Consider the following 19,424-nt stretch of genomic DNA (forward strand, 5'->3'; position numbering starts at 1 on the left):
CGCCCCGTGTCCTGGCGTGCGTGCCGTCTGCCACACCGTGTCCTGGCATGCGTGCCGTCTGCCGCACGGTGTCCTGGTGGACGTGCCGTCTGCCGCCCCGTGTCCTGGCGTGCGTGCCGTCTGCCACTCCATGTCCTGATAGACGTGCCGTCTGCCGCCCCGTGTCCTGGCGTGCGTGCCGTCTGCCGCCCCGTGTCCTGGTGGACGTGACGTCTGCCGCTCCGTGTCCTGGCGTGCGTGCCGTCTGCCACACCGTGTCCTGGCGTGCGTGCCGTCTGCCGCCCCGTGTCCTGGTGGACGTGCCGTCTGCCGCCCCGTGTCCTGGTGGACGTGACGTCTGCCACCCTGTGTCCTGGCGTGCATGCCGTCTGCCACACCGTGTCCTGGTGGACGTGCCGTCTGCCGCCCCGTGTCCTGGCATGCGTGCCGTCTGCCACACCGTGTCCTGGCGTGCGTGCCGTCTGCCGCCCCGTGTCCTGGCGTGCGTGCCGTCTGCCACACCGTGTCCTGGCGTGCGTGCCGTCTGCCGCACGGTGTCCTGGTGGACGTGCCGTCTGCCGCCCCGTGTCCTGGTAGACGTGCCGTCTGCCGCCCCGTGTCCTGGCGTGCGTGCCGTCTGCCGCTCCGTGTCCTGGCGTGCGTGCCGTCTGCTGCCCCGTGTCCTGGTGGACGTGCTGTCTGCCACCCCGTGTTCTGGCGTGCATGCCATCTGCCATCCCGTGTCCTGGTAGACGTGCCGTCTGCCGCCCCGTGTCCTGGTAGACGTGCCGTCCGCTGCCCTGTGCCGTCCGCTGCCCTGTGCCGTCCGCTGCCCTGTGCCGTCTGCTGCCCTGTGCTGTCTGCTGTCCTGTGTCGTGGTGTGTGTGCTTTCATTCCCAGGGTGGTATGTTCCCACAGGGTTTGGCCGCCCCCACCCCTGTAGCATTGACTCCCCTTAAACTGCCCGCTACATCCTGAGCTGGGAATAGCACAGAGGCTGGGGCTTCTGCAGGGACTGAAGGCTATCCCTGTGGGGATGGGCTTTTCTGGCAGCCCCTCGTCTCCACATGACATCCGTAGAGGCCCCTGTGGGCAATGGGACTAGCTCCTACTTCCTTTCCTTAGTGAGGGCTGGTGGGGAAGCATGGCCCCCATCAAGCTAGGGACCAGGCCCACGTTGGCTGGACTTCCTGGGGGAGGAGCTGGCTTTGTCCTCCGCTCTGGGGTTGGGGAGCAGGGTGTGGTTTCTGGTGGTGTGTATCCGGCTGAAGAGAGGAGGTGACTTGCACCCTTGGGTGCTGACCAGCCTCAGACCTTCATGAACAGCCAAAGTACCTGATCAGTCTGAGCCAGCGCTGCCCCAGCAGAGCTGTGAGGCCCCTTGGGCTCAGGGCACAGCACCTGTGTGCCAGGGCCAGGCCCTTAGCCGACCTCAGCCCTGCTGAGTTTACAGTGTTGTGTGAGAAGTCTCAACTTTCTGGATACTCATCTTACTCTGGACGTTAGCTCCTTGTTACCCAACAAAGCGAGCAGGAAGCAAGCTCCTTGCCTGGTGCTGCACTGAGGCCTTCAGGACTTCTCTGCGAGATACCCAGGGTCATCCTGGCTGCTCCCTGGGGTCCCCCTTCCCTGCCTCTGTTTGGGCAGACTTAGGGTCCCCTGGGTTCTGAGTAGAGTGACTCCTCTTAAGGAAAGAGGTTCTCATTATTTCTGCACAACCCCACCTCTGGGACCTGTGTGGTAGCATCCACTGTACCTCTCTCCTGGGGACAGACCTGGCCACCCAAGCCCCCCAGTCTGTCTTATTCAATGTTCCCAAGATTTTGGAACACCTACTGTGAGTTAGGAGCAGACACTCCTGACTCTGGCTCTTCAATGGCAGAGAAAGATGATAAATGTACCTGTGAACACAACAAAGGATGACCCTGAGTTCGTAACTCCTAAGATAGATAAAAGTCTTAATTGCCTTAATATACAAAGAGCTCTCAAGTCAATAAGCAAAGGGCCCCCTGGACCGGCCCAGGCTTGGGGTGCATGGACGCAGTGCCAGGGCAGCGTGAGCCCTGCCGCACGGCATGGCGCCGTCTCCACAGACTGCTCACACGTGCGCACACGCACACACACGCTTAGCCAGAACAGCCTCCTCCCTCGGAGACATGCTACCCTTTGGAGTGTAGTGTGCGAATAAAGTTCCTCCTACAGTGGAGACCAGATAGCCCAGGGGCCAGTGACACCACAATGGCTAGAAACTAGAATCGCTTACTCAGAGAGCAGCAAACCAGGATGACTTTACACTGTCTGTAAGCCTTCCCGAGCCTGGGCGGGGCCCATGTGGCCTTCTGTCCTTCTGTTCTCCATCTCCCACATATGACCTATTAGAGACATTCCCAGATCCTGAGCACGAGGTCCCTCTGGACGCCGATGGAGGGTGGGCTGAGGGGCAGGAGGGGGCATGCCCATCCAGAGCAGTGGGAGGTTTGGGCCCATGTGGCGTCCAGATGTGGGGATAGCAGAGATGGGCCCTCCAGATGTGGGTGCTTGGATGGCCAGGCCCACTGCCAGGGTGGCCAGGGCTCCAGCCAGAGGGAGCAGGCCAGGCAGGAAGAGCCCTTTGGGGCCAGCTGGAGAGTGGAGCTGGCCAGAGGGCCAGAGGCCCTCCTCCGGCGCTGGCCCCGGCCCAGGGGCCCAGATGGTTTAGCTCACTGCGGGGCGCAGGGCGTCCGGAGGAGGGCTGGCAGCCGGTCCCTGCTGCTGCCTCCACTGTGATGCAGTTGCTGTTCTTTTTTCGAGTCCTGCTGTGCTCTGGCTGGGGGTAGGGTAGCAAGGGGCAGAGGGCGCTTCCTGGCCTCCTGGTGGAACCTTTGCCCAGGGCAAAGGCTAGGCCTGGAGTGAGGGTGAGGGATGACTGAGGAGCCACCAGGGACAGAACGTGGCCCCTGCCCTGGCCCCATGCAGGCTGCTCTGAGAGGGTATAGAGGAAAGGACACGTCTGAGGAGATGCCCCAGGCCCTGTCCCGAGGCCCGGCTCCCCCCCCCCCCCCCCGGGCAGGCCTGGAGAGCCGCCTCACTGCTGCTCCAGGGGGCCAGGCTCTGCTCTTGCTTCTCCTGCCTACCGTCTTTGGAATAGGAGCTACCAGGGGCCCAAACACAAGTCAGCCCAATTCTTGCTTCATGGTTTGTGCTAAAACGTTCCCCATCTCTCCCACCTGGTTAGTTCTACACCTTTTGCGGGGGTGGGAGGGGGGCAGTCCTAGGGCTTGAACTCAGGGCCTGAGCACTGGCCCTGAGCAACTTTGCTCAAGGTTAGCCTTCTACCACTTGAGCCACAGCTCCACTTCTGGCTTTTTCTGTCACTTGAGCCACAGCTCCACTTCCGGCTTTTTCTGTTGATGTGGTGCTGAGGCTTCATGCATGCAAGGCAAGCGCTGTACCACTGAGCCACATTCCCAGCCCCAGTTCCACACTTCTGTCCACTAAAATATAAACTTTCCTGATCAAGACTTCAGTTGTAGGCATGTGCACACATGCACATATATAAGCACCTGATATGCACACATGCACGGACACTCACCTCTGCACATACATGTACAAGTGAATTCAGCATTTATTCTAATGAGTAATGTAGGCCCCTAAGTTTGGGGTTCTAGAAAGCAAACATAACAGTCTGATTCTGACACAGCTCTGATGGAGCAAGTTTGATGAGTGTGCACATGACGAGTGTGGCAAAACTATTATGGGGCTCACTACAAACAAACATCATGCACTGGGGCTGCACATCCCGGGCTGCGCAGCGAGCGTGCTGCTGTGGTCCTCAGTGCCAGCCCTCCGCACGGGGTCTTCCTTACTCAAGTCCACACAGCGTGCTCACCTTGGAGACCAGGCAGCCCATGGCAGCAACTTCCTGTGTCGTACCTCACGTGGTACGACGGATGTTCCAACAACGAAGCTGACAGACGCTGTGTCTGGGGGCCTGCTCGGGACGCCGACTTCGGCGCTGGGAGGCCGTGCTTGATCCATTTTTTCCCACAATACTGTCCAGCTGCCATTCAATGCAAGCTGCCTCCAGCAAATCCAAAAGTTTCTCCTTTTCACCTAAGTTAAGTCCTGTTTATCTTGCTTTGAGGGCACTGTTTGCTTTGGGGGAGGCAGATTTTCACACAAGAGCAAGGAAACAGCAAATCACACAAGGATTTAAACGCAGTAATAATAGTACAGAGCCGAGCTTCTCTGGATCAACTAAACTGCTTTTTTGTCTTTGACATTTGATTTTTAAATTTTTATTTCTTAACCATGCTTGGCCAAACCCATAGGTACTAAATCCACAAACAAACTCACTGAACTTTGTTTCCACTGGCATCTCTTTCACTCAGTTGAAAAAGGCAGAGAGCTGCTTGCCTGGGGCTTGTTGCAACGACCCTACCAACCTTCAGTCTACTCTGCTCAGGCCTGGGTCCCGAGATCAGGGTCAACTCAGTCCTCCTGGCCCCCTGGAGTACCTCAGCACCCCCAAGGCCGTCCTGGATCCACCTTCAGACCCCTGCTGGGAACCCACAGTGGGACTCCGGACTTTTCCCTCGGGCTGTGCATGAAGGGACTCCGTCTGCTTACAAGGCTGCAGCGCAGGCTGGGCTGTGTGCCAGAAGAGGCCAGAATTGTTTCTTAGCTCTGGTCAGTGGAGCCAGACAGGTCTGTCACTTTCTCCCGGTAATTTGTGTTTGGTTTTCTTTCTTTCCTTGTTGAGGGTGTGGGGGTTGAAGCCCCCTTCCCCCTCCCTCGTGTCTGCGCTGTCTCTGGTCTACACCTCAAACAGCTGGTTATCAGCATGTGCCCTGCTCGGAGCTCCAGGGCCTCACCACACTGAGCTGCCTTGGGGCAGGCGGCACGCTTCCCTTTGAACAAAGGGGAGGACCCTGCCATCTCGTTTGGATGACCACATGTGCATGGACGTCTCCTCCCTGTCCCCAGCACTGCGTATCTGTAACTTGCGCTTTCCACCCACTGGGACAAAGTTTGATCAATTTTATACTAAGTTTTCCAAAGAACTAAATGTTGTTTTTCTTAATCCTGCTTGTTTGGTTTCTAATCTTACATGTTTCTTTTAATTCTGCTAGGGGCTTTTTATTTGCTTAACCAGGTACACATGATGCACATAAGATCCACCTTAATTTATTTTTGGGGGGGTTGGTTGTGGGGCTTGAACTCTGGGCTTGGGCGCTGTCCTTGTGCTCTTCAGCACCACTTCCTGTTTTTTAGTGGTTTATTGGAGATAAGAGTCTCACGGACTTTCCTGCCCTGGCTGGCATCGAACCGTGATTCTCAGATCTCAGCCTGAGTAGCTAGATTACAGGCGTGAGACACCGGTGCCCGGCTCCGCCTTAATTTCACCCTCTGGTCTTTTCTAACATTTGTGCTTAAGCCGACACTGAAGGCCGGGGTGGGATATGATGGCCACCAAGGAAAGGTGGTGCTTGGGGCTGGCAGCGCTAGAGGACCCCACACCCTGGGGCTCACAGAGTGGGAGAGCCGGGCCGAGGTCATGGGCCATGAGCGGTGGTGGGGTCGCAGGCCGGGCCACGGTACTGCTGGGCTGCTGGCTCAACGGGATGTCCCAAAAAATAAAACCACAGCAACAGACATGAGACAGGCCAGCTCTTTCTGGGCTTTTTATTTCTTTAAAATAATTCATACAAATGGTTACAGTCACAAACATGATTTTAACCAAAATATTGCTAGCCTACCACATGAGCAGGACGGCACCAGGTGACTGGACGGCGGGGCCGCGGCTCGCACCGCGCTCCTCAACCTGCTGCAATGCCGTCTTCATTTGGAACAAGGGGGTTCATGCCAAAATTAGGAAAAACAGCCTTGGTTTTGTTCTTCTAAATTATTCTAAAAATAAGAGAAGCGGGTAGAAAACAATGCACGTGTGGCGTAAAGGAAAGCGGGAAGGATTCGTTGTCCTGAGAAGTGGCCAGCGGCCTCGCTCTGGGGCTCGCTCCAACGCAGAAAGGGAAAAATAACCTCAGACTGACTTGCTGAATGCTCCCTCAGGTGTTCTTCTTGTTGACAGCTAAGCAAACAAATCCTCTGTAATGTTCTAAAAACTGTACACAGACAAGAACATTCATGATAGAATTAACTACTAACTTCTTTTGCTTAACGAGGAACGCAAAGGACATAGGACAGTGAGGCAGCCCGCGGGGCGGGACACTACAATCGCAGCGGGGGCCGCGCTGCCTGCTTCGCGCTGGGGCCAGTCTCTGGAGCACCGGGCTGCCGCAGGCACCACCGCGGCGCCGAGGGCTCGTGGTGCCCGCCACTGGGCACTGAGGCTGGAAGGCCCCTCCTGGGCTACAACTGGTCACTCGTGTGGTCTCTGTCTGCCTCAGGCTTGACAGCTTGGCCAGGAGATGGGGCGTGGGGGGGGTGGGCCACGGGGGGCAAGCCATGGGACAGGGACATGGCGCTGGGGACGATGCCTTCCACAGCAGCTGGGATGCCCGTGGGGGCCACGCCCACCACGCCCGGGGGGTACCTGCTGGAAGAGGAGGGGGACATGAGGTTGCACGAGGAGCACCCTGGCTGGCCCTCACCCCTGCACACAGCCTTTCCCGCGGCAGCACACCAGCAGCTTGGCACAGGGAGGCTAGGGCACAGGCACCACTGGCCTCAGCAAGGAGGCCTGGCCGCCCCCACTGCAAAGACGGACCCTGTCCATCTTGTGTCCCCGAGGCCAGGGCTGGCCCGTCCGTCCCCTGCTGAAGACCAGGAAGTAGGCCCGGCTCTCCGCGTGCACACGTGGTCCTGGCCATCGGGCATCACCCCTGAGGACACGTGCCTGGTCCCGGGGCCCCGCCACACTGGCCCTGGGCTGGGGCCTGTGTCCCTCTGCCTGCCCGCTCACCTGTAGGCAGCCCCGTTGAGTTCTGGGTGGACCACCGCAGGGTCCATGCTGGCCCAGTGGGTGGCAGCCGTCAGGTGGTCCTTATTGACACAGTTCTTCAGGCTGTCCGGAATCCGGCCTGAGAGAAGAGCAACGACACCAGTCAGGACGCAGGCACCTGGTGTGCGGCCCAGGTACCTGCCCACACTCGGGCCGGCACCCATACAGGGTCCTAGCCATCGAGTACGATCTCGAGGACCCCCAGCCACAGCACGCGCCCTGGCCTGCTTGGGAGGTCAGAGCAGTCACGGGGTGCTCTGCATGGCGTTCTGCATGTTCTGCCTGGGGTCTCCCCCCAAGCCAGCAGAGGGGTTTGGGGTGAGGACAGGGTGGCCCACCTGTGATGGCCCGCCGGATCTCCCTGGCGGCCTCCTCGCGCATCTCGATGGACGCCTGCTCACTGTACCAGGCGGCGTGAGGGGTGCAGATGAGGTTGGGTGCATCCTTCAGAGGGCCCTGGCTAAAGCTGAGGACAGCAGACGAGGTGGTCAGTGGCCTGATGCCACACTGTGGACAGGCAGGGGATAGCCTGGGACCTGAGGGTACCACCTGCCCTTGGGCACAGCAGGCAGGCTGGAGCTCTGAGCAGCCAGTTGCAGAAAAGCCCCTGGGGGGGAAACAGACCCTAGAGGGGGGGGGGACAGATGCCAGAGCCTGTGGGGGGAACAGACGCCAGGCGTGGGGACACGGGAGCAGGGACGGGGACAGACGCCAGGCGTGGGGACACGGGAGCAGGGACGGGACAGACGCCAGGCGTGGGGACACGGGAGCAGGGACGGGACAGACGCCAGGTGTGGGGACACGGGAGCAGGGACGGGACAGACGCCAGGCGTGGGGACACGGGAGCAGGGACGGGACAGACGCCAGGCGTGGGGACATGGGAGCAGGGACGGGGACAGGGAGCAGGGACGGGGACAGGGAGCAGGGACGGGGACAGGGAGCAGGGACGGGGACAGACGCCAGGCGTGGGGACACGGGAGCAGGGACGGGGACAGACGCCAGGCGTGGGGACACGGGAGCAGGGATGGGGACAGACGCCAGGCGTGGGGACACAGGAGCAGGGACGGGGACAGGGAGCAGGGACGGGGACAGACGCCAGGCGTGGGGACACGGGAGCAGGGACGGGGACAGACGCCAGGCGTGGGGACACGGGAGCAGGGACGGGGACAGACGCCAGGCGTGGGGACACGGGAGCAGGGACGGGGACAGACGCCAGGCGTGGGGACACGGGAGCAGGGACGGGGACAGACGCCAGGCGTGGGGACACGGGAGCAGGGACGGGGACACGGCAGCACCTGAAGGGCTCCGACTCGTGCACATCCAGGGCCGCGCCACGGATCCGGCCCTCCTTGAGCGCCTGGGCCAGCGCCTTCTCGTCCACCAGGCCCCCGCGCGCCGTGTTCACCAGGAAGGCCCCTTGTCTCATCTGGAAGGCAGCACAGGGTGGAGCGCGCGCAGACTCGGCCCGGGCGGCGCGGGGGGGGGGGGGGGGGGGGGGGGGGGGGAGGGGGTCGGCGCCGCCTGGCCTCACCGCGGCGGGCACAGGATGCGGGCTGGGAGGACTGGGGGGGGGGGGGTGGCCCGGGTGCCCAGCGACAGCTGGTGGCGGGCAGCTGGCACTGACCCACAGGGGGGCGTGTGGGGAGGGGGCGTGGCGTGGGGCGGGGGTGTGGCCGGGGCATGCGGGGGGGGGGGGGGGCGGGGGGCCTGGGGCGGGGGCGGGGCGAGCGGCCTGGGGCGTGGCGGGCGCATGCTCACACCTGCTTGACGGTGAAGTCGTTGATGAGGTGGTGGTTGTGCTCGTTGAGGCCGCAGTGCAGCGTCACGCAGTCGCTGTGGAAGAGCAGGTCCTGCAGCGTGCTCACGCGCTGCAGCCCCAGCGCCCTCTCGATGCCGTCCGACAGGTACGGGTCGTAGAAGAGGACGTTGAAGCCGAAGGCCTTGGCCCGCAGCGCCACTGCCTGCCCCACGCGACCTGCAGAGACAGCCGCCACCCGGTGACGGCGCGCACGCACGCACGCACGCACGCACAGGCCGCCTGCCCCACCGACCTGCAGACAGCCGCCGCCCGGTGACGGCACGCACGCACGCACGCACGCACGCACGCACAGGCCGCCTGCCCCACGCGACCTGCAGACAGCCGCCGCCCGGTGACGGCACGCACGCACGCACGCACGCACGCACGCACGCACGCACTGGCCGTGGGAGACGAGGGTAGCGCCGCCACCGAAGGGACCGGACCATTCAGTAAGGGCGGGGCAACAGCCGGGAGCCAGGCCCCTGACCTGACCGACCCGGTTCCGACCCCGACCACGATCCGACCTCGCCCCGGACCCGACCCCGGGGGACGCCCCAGGCCCACAACGCTTCCAGGCTGCGCTTCCTGAAGTATGAGGTGTGTGGACAGCAAGGACAGCGGCCTGGAGCCGGTCAGCAGCGACCACCCTCACCTGAGCTGTCCACCCCTCACCTGAGCCCCCACCCCTCACCTGAGCCCCCTCCCCTCACCTGAGCTGCCCACCCCTCACCTGAGCCCCCACCCCTCACCTGAGCCCCCTCCCCTCACCTGAGCTGCCCACCCCTCACCTGAGCCCCCACCCCTCACCTGAGCCCCCTCCCCTCACCTGAGCTGCCCACCCCTCACCTGAGCCCCCTCCCCTCACCTGAGCTGCCCACCCCTCACCTGAGCTGCCCACCCCTCACCTGAGCCCCCTCCCCTCACCTGAGCCCCCTCCCCTCACCTGAGCTGACCACCCCTCACCTGAGCTGCCCACCCCTCACCTGAGCCCCCTCCCCTCACCTGAGCCCCCTCCCCTCACCTGAGCTGCCCACCCCTCACCTGAGCCCCCTCACCTGAGCTGCCCACCCCTCACCTGAGCCCCCTCCCCTCACCTGAGCCCCCACCCCTCACCTGAGCCCCCTCCCCTCACCTGAGCTGTCCACTCCTCATCTGAGCCCCCTCCCCTCACCTGAGCTGTCCACCCCTCACCTGAGCCCCCTCACCTGAGCCCCCTCCCCTCACCTGAGCCCCCACCCCTCACCTGAGCCCCCACCCCTCACCTGAGCCCCCTCCCCTCACCTGAGCTGTCCACACCCCTCACCTGAGCTGTCCACCCCTCACCTGAGCCCCCTCCCCTCACCTGAGCTGACCACCCCTCACCTGAGCTGCCCACCCCTCCCCTCACCTGAGCCCCCTCCCCTCACCTGAGCCCCCACCCCTCACCTGAGCTGTCCACCCCTCACCTGAGCCCCTTCCCCTCACCTGAGCTGACCACCCCTCACCTGAGCTCCCTCCCCTCACCTGAGCCCCCTCCCCTCACCTGAGCCCCCACCCCTCACCTGAGCCCCCTCACCTCACCTGAGCCCCCACCCCTCACCTGAGCCCCCTCCCCTCACCTGAGCTGTCCACTCCTCACCTGAGCCCCCTCCCCTCACCTGAGCTGTCCACCCCTCACCTGAGCCCCCTCCCCTCACCTGAGCTGTCCACACCCCTCACCTGAGCCCCTCACCTAGGCTGCCCATAGCAGTTGCTTTAGTCTCCATTGTTCTCTATTCTACACAAGGTCTTGCACACCACAAAAAATTGAAGACACATGTAAAGTAGGAAATAGTAGTAGCTTCTAATTAAAAGAACACAGAAGCTGACCCCCAGAGAGCTCAGGTGGTGGAGCCAGCTGACAAGCATGAGAACCACACGTGCCCTCTTCAGACAGGAGCAGATCCGCGTGTGTGGAGACACACGCGAAGAAGGTGGGGTTCGGGGCTGGAACAGGGCCATCAGGAGGCCAGAGAGCAAAGACCGAAGTCCAGATCCCCAGAAAATACCCACACTACAGCAGAAAGAAAAAACTATTAAAACCTTTTGAAAGAACAAATGACCAGCTGAGCACAAAAGGATAACGAGCAGCAGGTGGGAGGGACAGAGTACCGGCCACAGGGCGCCCCATGCTACAATCAACAGCAAAACCCAGGCGCTGGCTCCAGGTCAGGACCAAGACAGGACACTGGCAGCTTCTGCCCAGCAATGCTCTGCTCACCACAGGGCAGGCATGAGAGGAGGGCCTGACCCGCACGTGTGGGCAACTCACGGAGCAGTGTGCAGAGAAGACCCAGTAAGATCCTCAGCTGCATTAAGAAAAGCCACGGAAACCCAACCACAAGCAGCAACTTAGTATGTTTCTAAACACACCTAACAGCCAACTATTAGAAAATAAAATAGGTAATTTGTAACAGCCTTAAAATACGCTATCTGCTTGGTTGTGTGGCTCAGTGGCCAAGTGCTTGACTAGATGGGGGGGTGGGGGGGACTCACAGTAAATTTAACCAGTGTGGTTCCTGAACACTGTCCTTAATTTCCTGAACTATTTTTCTTTTGTAATTATAAAACACTTGGAGTAAAGGTGTGGCTCAAGTGGTAGAGCACCAGCCATGAGCAAGAAAGCCAAGCAAGAGCACCAGGATCTCAGTTTAAGCCCTAGTACCAACACAAACCAGCCACTGCTGTATGAAATTCAAGTATGAAGTAACTACATACATGGGCCTGGAGATGCAGCCTTGACAGGCCAGCATCCCAAACACCAGAATGACTCTGCAAACGCAGGGACAAGGCAACGCTGAAGCAGAGCGGCCAGGATAAGCTGGAGAGAGGCCGGTGGGCAGAGCTCAGGATGGACCCTCTCTGTGCAGCTGCTTGAAAAGCGTGCCACGCAAGCTGGGGAGGACTCTGAAGGGTGCAGATGGTAGCCCCAACCTCAGGCCAGGTGGAAGCTTCTAGAAGGAAACAGGGTCTTTATGACTCTGGGGCAGGCAGACTCTGAGGACACAAAAGGCACCATGCTAGAAATGAGGACCCGGGAACGTCTCAGCACTCAGGAGACACACGGACAGAACACACGGCTCAAGGAACCACAGCTACCTAAAACGGGAAGCCTTCCCGACAGGTGCCGGAAGGCCCCCAGCCTGCCTGGCTGCTGAAGCCCGCTGGGAAGGTGTCGGGGGCACCGGTGGGGTCTGAGCGCCAAGTCAGTGGAGCTAGGCCTCCGCCCCGAGAACAGCCAGGCAGCCTCCTCCCTGCTCTGCTTTGGCAGCCCATTACTGCTGTCAGCCCAGGAGATGAGTGTCCCGTGCCACAGGCAGATGCACTGGCCCTCACGGGGCTCCCTAAATGGTCCCCCTTGACTCAGATGCTCTTTGCTAAGGCAAAGACAGACAGGGTCCTAGAACCTCCCCTGTCCTCCAAACCGAGTGCTGGGAGCCCGGGGCTGATGGGGTGGAGAGACACACGTTTTCCAGTGTGTACTCGGCACAGGGAAAAAACAAGGCAAACAGACAAGAGCAAGGGAAGGGTACGCTGTGGGTACTGGAGGCCTGCACAGAGAACATGGCTCGTCTGCATTACGGCACACCTACGCAGGGTGTGTGGGGGTAACGGAAGCACAAGCAGGCAAGGGCCACCCTCAGGGCCCTGGTGGCCGAACCTGTCCTCGGCAGGCCAGAGCACGCGGACGGGCTCAGCCAGGACATGGGAAGGAGAGCCCCTTAGGCAGCCAGGACACGGGGGGACGGGGAGCCCCACGGGAGACAGGGAGCCCCACGGGCAGCCAGGGCAGGGCGCAGGGGGACGGGGAGCCCCACGGGGGACGGGGAGCCCCACGGGAGACAGGGAGCCCCACAGGCAGCCAGGGCAGGGCGCAGGGGGACAGGGAGCCCCACAGGGGATGGGGAGCCCCACGGGGGACAGAGAGCCCCACGGGGGACGGGGAGCCCCAGAGGCAGCCAGGACAGGGCGCAGGGGGACAGAGAGCCCCACGGGGGACGGGGAGCCCCACGGGGGACAGAGAGCCCCACAGGGGACGGGGAGCCCTAGAGGCAGCCAGGACAGGGCGCAGGGGGACAGAGAGCCCCACGGGGGACGGGGAGCCCCACGGGGGACAGAGAGCCCCACGGGGGACGGGGAGCCCCACGGGGGACGGGGCAGTGGCTGTGCCATGCTAAGCAGAGCTTTTCTCCTCCCGGTGGCGCTCTGAGCTGACTGTAGCAGGCCCAGAGGGGCGTGTCCCGCAGGCTAGGTGAGGAAGCGGGCCTTGGGGGGCTCCTGTGCGAGGGGCTCCCGGGGGCGCACCGCTGCCATCCTTGGCGACGAGGTGCAGCAATGGGACAGGAGAGCGGCTGTCTGTCACACCAGCCCCGATCTCAGCCACGCACCTGTCCTCCAACTCTTGAACAGACTGGTCTAGGACCCTAAGATGGGAGATGGAGGCCCAGCCTGCAGTGGATAGGGAAGGAATGTTCCGTGCCCTCGTATCAAGTGTGAATGTCCAGGGAGTCAGTCCACTCCCACTCGGCCAACCAGGGCTGGGAGCAGTGTGTGCTGGGCCAGGCCCCAGACACCCCAGTGAGTGGCTGCATGCCACTCACGATGTCTGTGTGTGTGCCCTGTGCTTGCTGGCCCCGTGTGATAGATCCACACCAGGTGTGTCATCCAGGTGTGATACACATGATGTCTGTGCGTGTGTATGTGCCATCTACCTGTGATATGTACGTACACATGCCCACACAGCCGTGCAGGTCATGTGTGACATCTGTGTGTGTCACCACATGCTGTTCACGATGACTGTATACACACCCACAAGTACACTGTCCGTGTGTCATCTGTCACCTATTTTTTGTTGGTCACGGGGCCTGAACTCTGGGCCTGGGCGCTGTCCCTCAGCTCTTCAGCTCAAGGCTAGCGCTCTACCACTTGAGCCACAGCGCCACCTCAGATGGATGACAGGCGAGAGCCACTGCTGCCCAGCTTCTGTCACCCATCTGTGGTGTCTACGTATATACCTGTGTTTCTGTGCATGTCATTCATGTAGCATCCTCATGTGAGGTGTACGTGTCTATGTTAGACATCACCTGGCATCTGTGTGTGCTCATGTGTTACCTACATGCAGTGTCTATGTGCACACCCCTGTCTCTATGTGGGCTACCTGCGTGTGACTTGCTGGCACATGTGTGACACCCAGGGGCCATATCCACAGGTACAAAGCACTAGGTCTGGTGCACCTGGCCCGCCCCTTGGCTGTCTGTCCTCTTGCCCTCTCCTGGGCTGAGGTGAGGCCAGGCCCAAGCCTCCTGGTGTCCCCAGCGTGGGCTGAGGTCCGCAGCAGCGCAGACGCGGGCTGGGCTGTACGTGCTGAACCATGTGACCAGCCACGCACCTAGTCCGATGATGCCCAGTGTCTCCCCACGGATCCGGGCCGCCCCCGAGGCCACCTCACGGATCTGCTCCACGCTCTGGACACGCGTGCCTTCCCGTAGGGCCTGGTGCAGCCACGTGGTTCGTCGGTACAGGTTGAGGATGTGGCACATGGTGGAGTCGGCCGTTTCCTCCACAGAGGCTGCAGGCACGTTGCAGACAGCGATACCTGGGGACACAGCACACGTGTGGGGACAAGCACCGGACAGCCCCAAGAGCTGCCGCCACCACCACGCATACTGCCAGTGCCTTTCCCTCAGCTGGACCTCCCGAGCAGCCAGAGCTGCAGTAGGGAACCTGAACACACACAAGCACCATAGCTTCCTGCTCTCCAGATCAGTAGGCTCTAGCAAAGGACTCTGATACCCTAGAACCCCTGAATCCCTCTTACCACTCCACTGGGATCAAAGCAAGAAACTAGAGCACGCCAGATAGCACTGATCACCCTGAGCCCCAATAGAGTCCCAGTTCCCCTATGTGGTAAGGCTAGGTCCCCCTGCCAACTGAACAAAATGACTGCCCTCCTCCCTGCAGCTCCCTCCCCCAGCCTGGAAGGAGCAGAGGTCTCAGGCCACAGAGCCACCTGCAGACACTACAGGTGTGAGCTGCTGTCACACACATGCATGCACACCGACACAGTATCAAAAGGCTACCCACATGGCACGGCAGCGTGTGCATGTGCAGACATGTTTGTGTCCACAATGTGATGTCAGCATATGCCTTAGTGAATGTGTGTGCAGTGGGCACATGTGCCTTGATGTATGTGCACATGGTGTATGTTAAACTGGTCATACCTTTATGTGTATGCGTTGAGGCCATACACATCCTGGTATGTCTGGTACCTATGTGGGTATACGTGTGTATGTACATAGGTAGGTCTGCACTACATGTGTGTGTGGGCATGGCACCTGTGTATGCATGCATGTCTCTATACACTTCTTGGGGTCAAGTCATCAGTGGTCTCTCTCATACGCACAGCTCCACTTCTTTTTGTTCTTTGGTAGCTTAGTAGAGATGAGTCTCACAGACTTCCCTCCTGGGCTGGGTTCAAACCATGATCCTCAGCATCCGCCTCATTTGCTGTCCAAGACCACCCGCGGGAGGCTAAGGGAGGCTGCTCCCCATCCTCACTGAGACCTCCAATCACCCCCAGGAGCCCAGAGGCAAGGCAGACTCCAGGAAGACTCCCAAGGTCAGCACCAAACAGCAGGGACGGAGGCTCCTACCTAAATCCCCAGCTGACTTGATGTCGATGTTGTCGAAGCCGCTGCCGATTCTGACAATGATCCGGAGGGCCTTGAACTTCTCTAGATCTTCCCTGGTAAGCGTGATGGTGTGGTACATCAGAGCGCCCACGGCCTCATTCAGCACCTGTGGAGAGAGGACAGTGGCACTGACGGGGTGGGGGAGGGCCCCACTGGGAGATACTGGGGGGGAGAGGGGGGGTGTTGCCTGCGAGGCTGGGGGCAAACTCGAGCCCTGCATACAGTGAGCCTACCCATGACCACGTCCACATCTGCGGGACACGCCCACCCCTCTGGCCATGTCCTGACACAGGGCAGAGGCTGCCTCTGTCAACACTGCAGTCTCGCCGGCTGTTCTGCTGTAGAGACCTGAGAGGTCAGGGAACTGTGAGGAGGTGAGGAGCCCAGGTCTGGGACTGGGGACCAGGAAGTGGAAGCCCCAGGTGGCGGGCTGTGGCCAGGAGAGCCAGGGTCTGTAGACCCAGATGTGCGCAAGCCAGACCTGACTTGGCAGACAGATGCTGCCCGTGGCCGGGGCTGGGCCCGGCCGAGGTGTGAGCCGGCACGCATGCAGTAGCCTGCACCTCGATCCTTGCCTTCACTATGCTGGGGGATCCGTACAGTGCAGATCTGTACATTCCAGCAGGCGCTTAGAACGAGTTCTTAGAAATGGAGAGTCCACTGTAGAGGCTCTGGCCCTGCGGCTCCAGTGCACAGGCCGGGGGCATCACAGGGGTCAGGTGGCTTCCCGACACAGGGCCTGGGAGTCCAAAGCCCTTCAGCTTTCATTTGGGTGACTTGTGGATCCACGTTTCTTGAACTTTTCCACCAAGAAATTCATGCTGAGTGTGCCTTTACTAACAGTGCTAGCCAGCAGTGTTCTAAGAACAGGAATCTGAGTACGACTGACTCCCTCCCACCTGTTTGGGGTGGAACACAGACTGCCCTGTACTCAGCCCACAGGGCAAGTCTACTGAGGTAGGCAGACAGCGGGGGGCTGCCCAGAGACCTACAGCCCCCAGCAGTTCTGTGCGCTCTGCTCTCCTTAGTGGTGGCAAAGTGGCTATTTTGCCTGTGCGTGGTGCGTCGCCGTCAGGAAATCTGCAGAAGTTGGTGCAGTTAGACCTCCCAAACCTCACCTGCACACGTCCACCGGCTGTGTGACTGAGCAGCGCTCCATGTCTGCCAAACCTCACCCTGCACACGTCCACCGGCTGTGTGACTGAGCAGCGCTCCATGTCTGCCAAAGCTCACCCTGCACACGTCCACCGGCTGTGTGACTGAGCAGCGCTCCCAGCATGTAGCTGGGAGCAGAGTTGCCAGTGTATGCTGAATGCCCGGCCACACTCAGCTTGGCTGGAAACGGACCCTGGTCCAGCAGCAGCTGCTTCTCACCCACTCCTGGCTGGTGACTGGGGGGAAGGGCACGAACCCAGACGTCCTGCTCCTCCCCACACGGTGCAGCTCAACCTGCCATCCCAGCTCCCCAGGACACAGCTACCCGCAGGACGCTCAGGCTGCGGACGCAGGCATGCTCCCATGGGGTAGTTCAGCTGCTGTGCATCCTGAATGCCATCCTGTGACCCAAGAACCCGGCTCCTCAGCACTGCACCACAGGCCTGGAAGCCACGTCCATGTCCTTGTGTCTGGGACCCAGCGCCCTGGGTCCTCTGCGTGTCCACTCCCAGTGGCAAGGCAGCAGGTCTCAAGGTCTGGAAGGTACTGGGAAGGGCAAGTTCTGGGAAGGAACACCAAATCTGCCCACACAGTGAGGTCTCTGTCAATAAATGTCTGTCTGGTCTGAGGCACACCTGTCACTTGGTTCTGAGTTCGGCGTCACAGCAGCCTGCCTGCGTCAGAGGTCTCCTCCACCCAACACCCCACAGCATGACGGTGTCTTCTTCTGGTGTTGTCAGCAGGTCTGGGTTACTCTCCGGCGAGATGCCCCGCACCTGGTTCCAGAGCATGGACCCCTCCCTCCTCCTCTCGCCTCCCCAGAGCTCCCCACCTCACCCTCTGGTGGGAGCTGTGCCCCGGCCCGCAGCAGCCAAGTAAGAGTGCGGTAGGAGGCTGCAGATGGCTACCCTGGCCTCTGGCTTCCCTCCTATACCGTGGCACAAGAGCTGAGGTATCCAAGCGCCCCAGGGTTTTCTCCAGCAGGTTCTGCACTATACTCACATTCTCTCCACGGAGACACACATGGTAGCACCCCACTAGCCACGAGGGCAGGTGAGTTCCAAGTGGCAGGGCACTGCCTTCCCACGCTGAAGGCCAGGAGACTGGAGGCCTTTACCCCCGCCACATGGCCCGTCTGGCTGCTCCACCATGCACCTGAAGGCCAGGATGGAGGTCGGGGTCTGGGCTCCCCACACATCTTTTTCCAACCAGCAGGAGAGGAGAGGTGATTGTACACTCACAGAGGAGGTGAGGGATGGGCACCCACAGCTTCCCTTGCTAGAGTTCTGGCACTTGGCCGCACCCAGAGCTAGAACACTTGGAAACAGGCTTTTCCCAGGACTGGCACCTGGTCACGTGGGCGGGTATGAAGGGACGGCCAGACGCGCTGGCTGGCTTTCCTTCTTACCCCTGGGGCTCCTGTGTCAGGACTTTCATTCGTCCTTTGGTTTCCAAGTGTTCACCGGTACAGAATTGCAGCTGTCTGGGGGTGTAGCTGGACCCGGGACCCTGGATGGCTGTTCCTGACCACAGTGCTGTCCTCGGGGTGGGGAGTGACACCCCAGGGCAGAGAGCATGACCACCAGGATGAGGACCACACCCTGCGCTCTCCTTCCCGGCTTGCTGTTTGTGTGCAGCATACATTCATCTGTTGAGAATGTTTATTGGTAAAAGTGGTTTTAGTACTGCTTATGAGTTGGAAGTTTCTTTTTCACTTGACGCAATTTTTTATGAAGTTCTTCCTTCTCCACTTTTCCCTTGTATTCGATGTGCCAGCCACATAACCAGGTCGATGTCAGTTCGTAGCCAGCACCCATCCCAGACTCAGAGCCGGTGGGCCTCCTTGGCGGCCTCCGCCTCATACCATGCTGGCCACTTGGCAGCGACGTCTCCCACAGGGCACCTCTTGAGAAGGGCAGCCACGCATGGTGCAGAGCCATGTAGAAGTGGGCTTTGAGCTCAGTGTGAGGCCAGAGACCCACCGACATGCTGTACAAGTAGCAGCAGCTCCTTCTTCTGCCGTGGTGCCTGCAGACCACCCCTTCCCCTCTCAGCAGGATTCCACAGCACAGGAGCCTGCATGGCCCCTCTCCCCAAAGATCCTGGGCTCTCGTTGGACAGACACCAGCACCTTTCCCTGAAGGCCTCTGCTAGGCCTGAGGTTCATTTCTCCAGAACAAGCGTCCTAAGGGTGGTCACTGGTCACACGGGGCCATCTCTCCAGGGAAGCTATGTGCTGGCCCTTACAGGCTCTCCGCACTGTACTGGTAGGTTTTTTCTACCATTTTGGGGATTCTCCCGTTGCTGGGCCCTTGGATTTTGCCGGCGGCCCTCCTGGCCCTCACCGTCTCTTCCGTGCCTCACCCGCTCCCACACAGCCTCTGGGATGAGACCTGTAAGCCCTTGCCATCCGCTGTGCTTCGACTGGCCATTAAGCAGGCCCATCAATTCTTGTTTTCAGCTTTGCTACTCTAGTTCTGCATTTTTCACCTTTCTCCAGATCTGCAACTTCACCTTACGTGTTTCCAAGTCAAACTTTTCTCTCTTGCTATGGTGGCCGTACCAGACTGTGTCCCCCAGCAACCGGGCTTCAACTCCTTGCTCACCTGGCTGCTGGTGCACAGCATGGAGAGCCAGGGAACACACACAGCCCAGGCGGGCAGGCATCCTCGGTGGGACTCCAGGTCTGATGAAGGCATTGTGGACGGAGGCAGCCAGTGTGATGGCATGTGGGCCTCAGCCCAGACCCGCAGGGCAGAGACCTATCCGACGGAGAACTCTGGTATTTTCCAGCTGTGTATCCTTGACCTTTCTCCTTCAGACCTGTCACTCCTCCCAA

General features: G+C 60.6%; 1 protein-coding gene across 7 annotated transcripts in view; it reads right to left on the reverse strand.

Moving 5' to 3' along the window:
* Positions 1–5,628: 5,628 nt before the first annotated feature.
* Ctbp1 (C-terminal binding protein 1) overlaps positions 5,629–19,424 on the reverse strand; it is a 28,809-nt gene continuing 15,013 nt past the window's right edge. For 6 of the 7 annotated variants that reach the window (XM_070021656.1, XM_070021652.1, XM_070021659.1 and 3 more), the window contains 7 exons: positions 15,392–15,536; positions 14,128–14,334; positions 8,683–8,897; positions 8,218–8,348; positions 7,261–7,388; positions 6,884–7,001; positions 5,629–6,517 (listed from right to left, as the gene is read on the reverse strand). In XM_070021656.1, coding sequence (XP_069877757.1) covers positions 6,331–6,517; positions 6,884–7,001; positions 7,261–7,388; positions 8,218–8,348; positions 8,683–8,897; positions 14,128–14,334; positions 15,392–15,536 — 1,131 coding nt within the window. In that variant the 3' untranslated portion in view covers positions 5,629–6,330. The remainder of the gene's footprint in view (positions 6,518–6,883; positions 7,002–7,260; positions 7,389–8,217; positions 8,349–8,682; positions 8,898–14,127; positions 14,335–15,391; positions 15,537–19,424) is intronic. The other variant, XM_070021653.1, reaches the window with a different exon arrangement.

Source organism: Dipodomys merriami, unplaced genomic scaffold, assembly GCF_024711535.1.
Source record: "Dipodomys merriami isolate MVZ:Mamm:240054 unplaced genomic scaffold, mDipMer1.0.p SCAF_143, whole genome shotgun sequence".
In the NCBI taxonomy this organism is placed as follows: Eukaryota; Metazoa; Chordata; class Mammalia; order Rodentia; family Heteromyidae; genus Dipodomys; species Dipodomys merriami.